General features: G+C 42.6%; 1 protein-coding gene across 9 annotated transcripts in view; it reads right to left on the bottom strand.

Moving 5' to 3' along the window:
• camk2b2 (calcium/calmodulin-dependent protein kinase (CaM kinase) II beta 2) overlaps positions 1–6,988 on the bottom strand; it is a 44,157-nt gene extending 37,169 nt beyond the window's left edge. For 3 of the 9 annotated variants that reach the window (XM_084383361.1, XM_084383359.1, XM_084383364.1), the window contains exons 1-3: positions 6,625–6,983; positions 2,618–2,712; positions 794–853 (exon numbers count right to left, since the gene is read on the bottom strand). In XM_084383361.1, coding sequence (XP_084239487.1) covers positions 794–853; positions 2,618–2,712; positions 6,625–6,686 — 217 coding nt within the window. In that variant the 5' untranslated portion in view covers positions 6,687–6,983. Of the gene's footprint in view, positions 1–793; positions 854–2,617; positions 2,713–6,624 lie in introns of all 9 variants that reach the window. The other 6 variants (XM_084383362.1, XM_084383360.1, XM_084383365.1 and 3 more) reach the window with 4 other exon arrangements.
• Between the last annotated feature and the right edge of the window lie 3,340 nt (positions 6,989–10,328).

The following is a 10,328-nucleotide window of genomic DNA, read 5'->3' as shown; positions in this document are numbered from 1 at the left end:
CCAAAATGCTTTTAATTTATTCATGTGGACTTACAGGACAAGTCTGAAGATGTTCTGTGTTTGATAGGATCAGAACCGGCACTGTCTTTTATTAAGAAACGACTGGAGGCCAGGGATCGATAGATTATCTGCCTGGTCGATTATCGGGGCAGCGGGTTTTCAGATCATCGGTATCAGTGTTTGTCGATCAAATCAATCAATTTAAAAATGCAACAGTTTGTCTCTCTGTCTGTCATCACCACCCAGTGTCGCTACATGAACGGCCCCTTAGATTTAAGGTTTTCCTGCAATTGTATCGGTCCCAATATCGGTTATCGATCTCCTATTTCATCCTTTAGCCTATTTTAGCTTAATTTATTGTTTTACTATTTAAAATCTTACTTAAATGTGTCTTTTTGGCTTCTCCAGTTCATCTTTTCTTAAGCCTTTGATGTCTTAAAGCAACGTTATGTAGAAATTGTCATTTTGTGCAGCTTGGCGCCCCCCCACAGTTTCTTGTCAGACATCAAAATGATTTGGAAGTTGATATTTTATGGTAAAAAAGTTACATAATGTTTGAAGTTCCTTGTTTTTGAAGGTTTTGCCTCACAAAAAAAAATATGATTTTATTTTCTGTCAACTGACTAATCGACTAATCAATAGACAAACTGTTGCAGCTGTAGTTAGATCACAATCATTATGTCTGATGTACATTAAACTTACGTGTGACAAGTGGTCACAAGTTGCCAAAAAGACTAAATCTAATCTAAACTTGGAAGGAAACACTTAAAAAAAAGAGAAGAGAGCGTCTCACCGATGTTGGGGTGCTTGAGCAATCTGCAGATCCTGGCTTCTCTCTCCAGCTTCTGATGGTCTGCAAGACAGTCGGACTACAGCTTCACAACAACATCTCAGAGGGTGTCAGGTGTAAACAGTCAGGTGTAAACAGTCAGGTGTGCATTAGACGAGGACACAGTCGTCAAAGTGGATCATTTCTCAGTGAAAACTGGATCATACTGTGAAATAAAACCTCATTTTAGTTTACAAAGTTTAAAGAGGAAACTTTTCTCAAGGTGATTGACGAGGAGTTGTGAGACACACACACACACAAACACACAACTCTCCGACACACATCTGTGCAAACGGCCTGAGGGCCACTTTTGTCCCAGATGCCCATTTAACCCCAGATTTCAGATAGAGGAGGCGAGAGGAGGAGGAAGGGGAGGAGGAGGAGACAAGGGAGTAGAGGAAGTGGGGTGAAGAGGAAGAGAAGAAGAGAGGAGGAGAAGTGGAAGAGGAGACGACAGGAGGAAACATGAGAGGAGAGGAGATGAGGAGAGGAAGAAGCTTGTGAGGAAATAAGTTGAACAGGAAGAGGAGAAGAGAGGAGAGGGGAAACAAGAGGAGGAAAGGAGGAAGAAGAGACAAGAAGAATCAAGAGGAGAGGACAACAGGAGAAGAAAAGGAGGAGAAGAGAGGAGAGGAGGAAACATGAGAGGGGAGGAAGTGAGGAGAGGAGGAAGCATGAGGAGAGGAGGGAAAGGAGACGAGAGGAGCAGAGGAAACACAAGAGAAACACAAGGAGACGACAGGAGAAGAGGAAGAGGAGAAGAGAGGAGAGGGGAAACAGGAGGAGGATAGTATAGGAAACAAGAGGACATGAAATGGGGGAAGAGAAGGAGGAGAAGAGGACATGAGAAGAAGAGGAAATGAGGAGAAAGGTAGGAGGAGGAGAAGAAGAGATAAGAGGAATGAAGAGGAGAGGAAACCAGAAGAGGAAGAGGAGAAGCAAAGAGAGGAGGAAACATGAGGAGAGGAAGTGAGGAGAGGAGGAAGCTTGTGAGGAAATAAGTTGAACAGGAAGAGGAGAAGAGAGGAGAGAGGAAACAAGAGGAAGGGAAAGGGAGGAGGAGAGGAGAGGAGAGGAGAGGAGATGAGAGGAGAGGAGACATGGAGGAGGAAGAAAACAGGAGATCCATTTGTCCTGACGAGAAGTGAATTTGATCCAAGTGTCGTCTTGCATCTGTTTTTATTGGACTGGACAGAACCGACAGTCCTGCAGCTCAGACTTCACATCAGTCACGTCAGAACTAAAATGTTTGTGTGATCTTCGACTTCAGGACGAACTGAGACGCCTGAATCCAGCAGACAGATTTATTAATGGTGCGACAGTCACAGCCGTGATCTCATGTCTTTTGCTGTAATTACACTATTGTTGCTATTTATGGATGATTTCTGAACCCGTGACACCACAAACATCCTTCTGATTACGACCCACCACCACCACAATCTGCTGCAGGATGTAAAAAAAAACTGAGCACAAACTCTTCATTTAACGTCGCCGTAGCATTTTCTTTGGGATAAATGTGGATTTACGTTGTTTTTTGACGGCGCGTCTGACTGAAACCATCATCTGCCTCTCGGAGGAACAGACGTGGAGGCTTCACACGCTGAGAATCAAACACGCGCTAAAATATGCTAATGTGAGCTTTCAGATCTGGGACACACACACACACACACACATAATGATGAAAACCCCCATGATGCTCTGCTTCTCTTCCCCTGTAAACACACACACACACACATAATCATGTTACAGGATAACTGTTAATGTCTTTCTTTCACGTCTTCCTCTCACCTCTAGCCGACAGCTTTTTGGTGTTGATGATTTTGGCGGCATACTCTTGGCCTGTGCAGAGTTTGACACAGCGGCGCACCACTGAAAAGGCCCCCCTGGGAAACAAAAGACAGGAGACAGGACGAGGAGGAGGAGGAGGAGGAGGAGGAGGAGGAGACGGGTCAGCTGCCATTTAAGCTTTGTCAGCATCAAAGGGGCGTCTCAGCTATCAGATTGTCCCCACAGTTGTTCTGGACGCCGCTCTGCTCTCAAACCAGCCTGACCTGAATGCCTGATATAACATGAGACTGGGTTTTATACAAGCCGGCATCACTGCGGTGGCTCCTCACGTTTAAACCCACTTGTAACACAGTATAACACACATTAATGTCACTTTTAAGCACTTTTTGCCATCTGTGTAGAACATTTCATGAAATTAAACCTATAAAACTTACATTTTTCATAATATATATTCCAGTTTGGATATCAGCTGCTCAAACAACAAACTGACATTTTGGGGGGGAAAAAACAGAAAATAGAAGTTACACGCCTCAATTAGTTAGTTAGCAATGGTAGCTAAAGTTAGATAACTACTGTAGTACAATTAATCAGCTACTAACATTAGCTTTACTATACATAATACTAGAGATAGATAGCTACCGCAATAAGCTACAAAAGTACTGTGGTTAGCTCAAATGGTAAAGTTAATTACCTACTTTAGTTAGAAAGCTACTTCAGTTATCTTCAGTTAGCTACGATAGATTACTACTAATGTTAATTAACTACTGTAGTACAGTCCTTTGTTAAATATTGTAGTTAGCTATCATAGTTAGCTGTTAAGCTAATCTAGTAAACTACAGTGGTACAGTTAATCAGCTACTGTAATAAGCTAGCTAGCTATGGTAGTTTAAAGTAAGTTAACCTTGGTAGTTAGCAACTAAAGTTATTTTCTACTGTAGTTAGCCATTACAGTTAGTTATATAACTAACTGTAGCAGTAGTAGAAGTAGGCTACCGTTGATATCAACGGTTAATTGTTAGTTATTGTAGCTACTATAGCACAGTTAATTAGCTAGTAAACTTACAGCTACTGTAATGTTTGGCCAGCTACTGCAGTTAGCTACTGTAGAACAGATAGTTGGCTACTGTAGTTAGCTACTACAGGTAGTTAACTACCATAATTTGCAACTAAAGTTAACAGCTACCACATTAGCTAGTGGTATGGTTGATTAGCTACTTTCGTTAGCTAGATTCTACAGTAAGCCGGCTACGGTAGATTGCTACTAAAGTGAGTTAACAACTGTACTAGTACAGTTAATTAGCTACTGTTAGCTAATACAGTTTATTAGCTACTGTAATTGGCAACTAATTCAAAACCAAACGAGGAAATCAAATCAAAGGGAACTCAAAATCAAGGGTCACAGATTCTCATTAGACTACATGTGTCAGATATTAGAAGGCCAAGGCCCCCTGTGGTCACACCTGTGGTCACACCTGTGGTCACACCTGTGGTCACAGGATGTGATGTGACACCTGATCCGTCTGTATTCAGTCTGAAACATTGAAATTTTCAACGATGTGAGTCGGCTTCAGATGTCAGGAATTAGAGGAAGCAAAGCGCTGGAGCTTTTAGGGCCACATTTGCTCATCAAACCCAGCAGAGACAAACAGAAATAAACCACCGCTGTCATTTTCTCAAAGCTAATTTTATCTCACCTCAGTATTGTTACGCAATGAACCACTCACGCTCCCCTCTGAGCCCCTGCTCCTCTCACAAGCACTCCAACATGCTGCATACATGATGAGGAGACGCGGTGAGTAAGCACGACGCCCGCTGACACTCGGCCGCGTGGTAGGAAAAGGCTGCGGCGCTTCGACATGACAGGTTATCTGCAGGGCAGGTTGGGAGTCAGGAGGAGGTCTGGATCTGGATCCAGAACCTGGATTTATTCGGCTCAGCATGTAACGAAACCTTCCCCCCTCTTTTTTTAGTAGCAAACCACCAGGTAGTTACCCTGTATCTCATAATCGTGCTGCTGGAGGCTTTGATATGTAGTTAAAAGCTCAAGAAGAAGCTGATTAGTCAACTGTGAGTTAAGATTATTAAGTCAAACTTGAATATCAGGGTGTATTAGATGTTTTAATCGCCAATTTTCTGTTTTAAATATGTTTAATAACGCAATATTTTAAGTGATTTATGGCTTTTGTTGCTTAAAATGATTCAAAATTGATGAATAGACTGGTGGTGAAACGATCAATAGTCAATTGATTGAACGCCAAACAAATTGATTTTTGAAAATGTGTTTAAAACACTAGAAATCGACTGTTCAGTTCCTGCTGAACACCAGAGAGACATAATTAGAGACGAGCTGTTAAACTTAGCAGCTAAAGAGCCTCTCAGGAGCCGGTGGAGACCAAAGAACGGAGATAAAAGGGAGCGAATGTTGGACTTGGACGCATCGGATGGACGCACATGAATGTTGGTGCTGATCCGAAACTGCTGGATGCGTAAAAAACTCTGGTATTTGCTTCGTTACCGTTCGACTTATCAATTTAAAAAGTAATAAAATGTCGATATTGTGTTCGCAACTTGTTTCTGCTGCCCCCAAGTGGCCAAAAAAACTTGACTGTGACTGTGAACGCAGCTTATTACAACCCATTTAGACTGTTAATAGACAAAGAGTGGGTTTATATGTGGCGGACCCTGCCACCTTTCCAGCTTCAAACAGTGTTCTGGGGCCTTGTTTTCCTCTGAGGACAGCTTGTTTATTCAGTCGTGGAAAAAAATGGATATTTCTGAGTTTGAGTTTAAATTTCGTCTACAAAACTACATAGCGACCCTTTAAATAAACTCATGTTGTGTCCTGTGTTGTTGTTATTTACAGCTCTGAGACAAACAAACAAAACGTTCCAGTCGTTTTTGCAACGACGCCACCGACGCCAGAGAGGCCCAGTCGTCCGACGCCACTTTAATAAACCAGCAAAGATCTAATTAAATTACATGGAAATGATGGAAAACTGTTGATAAAGATTTTTTAATTGAAGCTCAGCAATCACACTCGACTTACACACACACACACACATAGAAAACCCATCACACACAACCAGAAGTGACAACAGCAGCAGAACAAGCAATAAAAAGCTGTGTTATCAGCAAAGGGCAGCTGCAGCAGCTACTCCAGCATCTCTATTGTCTTTTAACTTATCACATCCCACACACACACACACACACACACACACACACACACACTGGAGATCCCAGAAACTCATCACAACAAGTCTGTAAAACACCAGAGCTGAAAAACCATCCACTCAACGCTGAACTCAACTTGCTATTTTTTCCCTCCGGCGCTGTGGAATAAATGTTCCTGTGAGGCGAAGAGATCCTCTCCTGCCCACGCACAGCCTGACAGAGACACCGAGTCCACTTTGCATCTACCCACTGAGGCACCCGGAGCCTCTTCAGCCTCTCTCGCTCTCTCAGTTTTGTCTGCATCCTATTAGAGGGGCCACACATCCTCAAAAAAACACAGGACACACCTCATTAGATTAGCAGTAGATCAGGAGGCAGCAGCAGCAGCAGCAGCAGCATTGTTCCCTGACTTCCTCTATAAGCTGTGTGACACTGTGATTAAAGCCAGCTGATGATCAGGGAGCTTAATTCCAACACATCAGCTTTTCCCCCCCTGATATTAGGGCCTATTTGTCCCTAATTAGCCTTTGGGCAGACATGAGGAAGAGGAGGAGGAGGTGGAGGAGGAGGTGGAGGGTGTCCAGAAGTCCTCCTGAGCTCCCATCATGCAAAACTCTGACTAAAAGGGGACAAAACAAGCCATGCACAGAGGAACGATCATGATCTGAGGCTAATTTTAGATGCAGGAGAGCTCCGGAGCAGTTGTGGAAGGTCTTTCTCTGCAACATCTGCGGTGATGGATGCGGCTCCGTCCCGCAAGCGGTTCGGACGCAGGGTCAGGCTGCAGGCAGGAGGACTCACAGAGACAAGAAGAAAGAAATGTAACAGCAGCTTACTTGCCAAGCTCCTCGTACAGCTGGTATTCATCTGTAAAGCGTGTACAAGTAGTCGTTGCCATGATGCTTTTTTTTTTTTTTTTTTTTTTTTTTTTTGCGTTTCCTCCTCGGACGGGTGCGGGAGTCCGAAATGCGCGGTGCGTCGGCTGCTGCGGACGGGAGGACCTCTGGGGGCTCAGTCTCCGCCCACCTCTCAGACCTCCGGACGGTTCAGCTGCAGCCACGCACGCATACACACACACACACACACAGAGATAAACACGCGTGGTCCTCAAGCAGTGGGGGGGGGTTTCTCTCCGCTCTGCCGGGCGGGCGGGGAGGACGCACTGTTTAAATACCGCACAGCCTGGCTGATGTGAGCTCACCGCATGACGCGTCGAGAGAGAGAGAGAGAGAGAGAAAAAAAAAGGGAAAGAAATAAAGAAAAAGTGAAATGAAAGGCTGAGTGCGCGCTGATTGGACGGCAGGGCGGGGGGAGCGTTTAATTGCACATTATTATAAATCATATGATGGAGAGCGGCTCCATAATGAAATTACTTCACTGGTGTGAATCTATTTAAAGGCGCGCACGAGGAAGTCAATCAAACACTGGGGAGGAAAATTTAATGTGCTTCCTCTTCTTGGTGCACTTCAGTAATTGCACGAGGCTTTTTTTTTTTTTTTGGCTGAATGTCCCTTAAATAAAACATCATAGTTTTATTTTGGCAGGGCCGGATTCATCTTATCAGGAAACCCGCAGTGTGGCCCCCACTGACCCACCCGGCTGCAACAATACGCAGCCGACTGTACAGTTTCATTACAAACGCAACTTTATTTTGAGCCTGTGAGACATAAACGAAGACAATTAAAGGGGCAACTCCACCAATTTAGGAGCAACGCAACAGTCAGCCCTCGCCGACGCTACTTCTCTGATCTTGGTTTGGTTTGTCTGGGCTTTGAAGCCAGTTTTCCTGGTGGACAAATCTTGTAATTACATCGTCATGTGATGCACTGGGGCCCAAACATACTTTCCCCCCATAAGATTACAATGTGAAAGAAGCTCTTTAATCGCCCCCCAGGGACAAATAAAGTTTTTTTAATTGAATTGAAGCGGCGGATACGTTTTTTTGAGCGTCACAACTCAGCGAAATGACTCGTCCCACTGCCAGAATTTGAGAAATTCAGTCCAATATCAGTTGGAAAGTCTAGAAGAGCTGCATGATTAAACTATTTTATCCCCTTTCATGTTAGCCGAGCGCTAAACCAGGAGTTAGCCGGCTCGGTCAGCAGAGGTCTCCAGTGCGCACAACACTGAAGATCTGGGTATTTTTTTATAATCGCCAGGAAGTCGAGTCGTTTTGGCTTCTTGTGCCGCTGAGCAGCTTTCTTAGGAATGAACGGGGCTCCGTCTCCAAGGCCGTGTCCACGTTTAAACGTCCTCCATGTTAGAAAAAGAAAGCGTCCTCTAAGATGGACAAAACGTGGCGAGGAGCCTTCACTTCACTATAAATATATCACGACTTTCTGAGTGCTGGTGCCACTTTTCATTCTTCTCCAGCGTCCTGAGTCCGCCACTGGCCTATGGGGAGCTTATTCACGTTATGTTTGGTCACGTTCGCCATCTTCAAGTTAAAGCAACTGGTGACCTAAAGAAACTCACCATGTCCCCTTGAATAAACTGGTGGGTTCCTCTGGTTTAAACCTTGTTGGAAACATTTGTGGATGATAAAAGAAGACAACTGGACTAAATATAACAGAAGGTCAAGTTGTTTTTAGACACTTTAACGCAGAGATGTTACATAACGTTGTTGAAATCAGCAGTAAACCTCAGGAACTCATTTAAAGAGGAAATTGCATGTGTGTGTCAGACCTCTGATCTTTATCTTTACGTTATCCAACATCCAGACGTTTTAAATGTCACCTCTCGCCTTCAGCAGAGCGTCGGGGTCGTCCTCCACTCTGTCTTTCCATCTTCCTATCTGCCTCTCGTCATCATCATCATCAGCAACATCATCATCATCATCATCAGCTCCCTCTTTCCATTTGCAGAGTGGAAAGACTGATGACTGTATGGATGAAGTTAACGATGACTCTGGAGCACAAGATGTTATTATAGCACTACCTGCAAATGGATGCATGAGAGGATAACTGGAGGGGAGACAGCACAGCAGAAATGTTTAGTTAAGACGGGAAGACGAGGAGGAGAGGAGGAGTCCTGCAGCCCGACGAGGAGGTCCGAACATGGGCCGAACATCTGGGGACTGAGGCCAGCTGCTGTTTTAATGAGCACACTTTACAGTTCATAAGCTGTAATATTGATAAATCACTTTTTCAGTGGTGTGGCAGTAACGAGCCGTCTGTAAGCGTCGTCGTTTGAGGTTTTATTTGGCAACAACAGATCTTATAAATATGTTTTTGACCAATCAATAAGTCATTAGAAACAATAAATGAATACATTATATCACAATAAACAATTAAATGTTATTTAATTGGTTGTAAAATCATTTTTAATGTCCTAATAAAATTTAATTCCTGATCAATTAGACGTTATTGTTGATTTATTAAGATTACTGACGCCGTTAGTTACAAATTCATTATTAGTTTCATTAATAAAATGCTACTTATCAATAAGAAGTGATGGATAATAACCACGTACATTTACTTAAGCATTGTACTTCAGTACAATATTGAGGTACTTGTACTTTACTTGAGTATTTCCATTTTCTGCTATCTTTTACTTTTGGAGGTAAAATCTTTACTTTTTACTGCACTACATTTATTTGATATCTGACTTTACTTTGATTACTAGTTACTTTACAGATTACATGTAAGTACAACATTTTTAAATGTATTTATTTTATCAGCAAGCTGATAAAAAAGACAGATTCTGATAATCAGAAACAAGAAATGGCTCATGATTACAGTGTACATGTAAATATACAGTATATATAATTAACTCTAACTTGTACTTTTCCTACTTAAGTACATTAAATATCAGAGAGTAAAGACTTTTACTCGAGTACTATTCCTCTGGGTGTCGTCCACATTTACCAAAGTAATATTTTAACACAATATCTCTACTTTTACTCAAGTTATTTTACGTTAGGTACTACTTAGGTTTACCGCTGTTTCTGGGGCACCACTGTAGTTATATTCTTAATACAAAATACAAATCAAGTAATAAATTATGATATACTCTTGCGGATTTAACTCCCCACCAGTAGATAAATATCATTTACAACTAGCTCCACTTTTACCAGCTGCAATATTTACATGCATTAGTGCGTTAAAGAACACATTAATGCATCAATATACAATTTAATTATACATCATTCTGCAGTAGGACATTCTGCCTGATGAGTACTTTTACTCTCCGTACTTTAAGTATCTTTTGATGGTAAGCTTCTACATGTAACAGAGTATTTCCACACTTCACCTGAATACTTCTAGTCTTTGTTTGCAGCACAGACACTTCATCAGGCAGGTCTTGTTCATTTGTTCAGAAAATCTCATCAGGAGTTCCTGGTAGCCTTTTCACTTAGGTCCACTTACTAGCCGGGCTTTCAGCTGCACCTCGCTCTCTCTTATCGTAGATGGAGTCCGCTTACAGCACATAATCTATTACTTTATACGTAAGTACACTGAGGTCACTTTAGCAAACTTCACCTGCTGATGAAGACAGTGAGACGCATTCAAAGACTCCAAAGTAAAGAATGAACTTTTCC

The sequence above is a fragment of the Pagrus pagrus genome, assembly GCF_965226575.1.
Source record: "Pagrus pagrus genome assembly, chromosome: 19".
Classification (NCBI taxonomy): Eukaryota; Metazoa; Chordata; class Actinopteri; order Spariformes; family Sparidae; genus Pagrus; species Pagrus pagrus.
The sequence above is the reverse complement of the archived record's forward strand: the minus strand, read 5'-3'. Positions and strand labels throughout refer to the sequence as shown.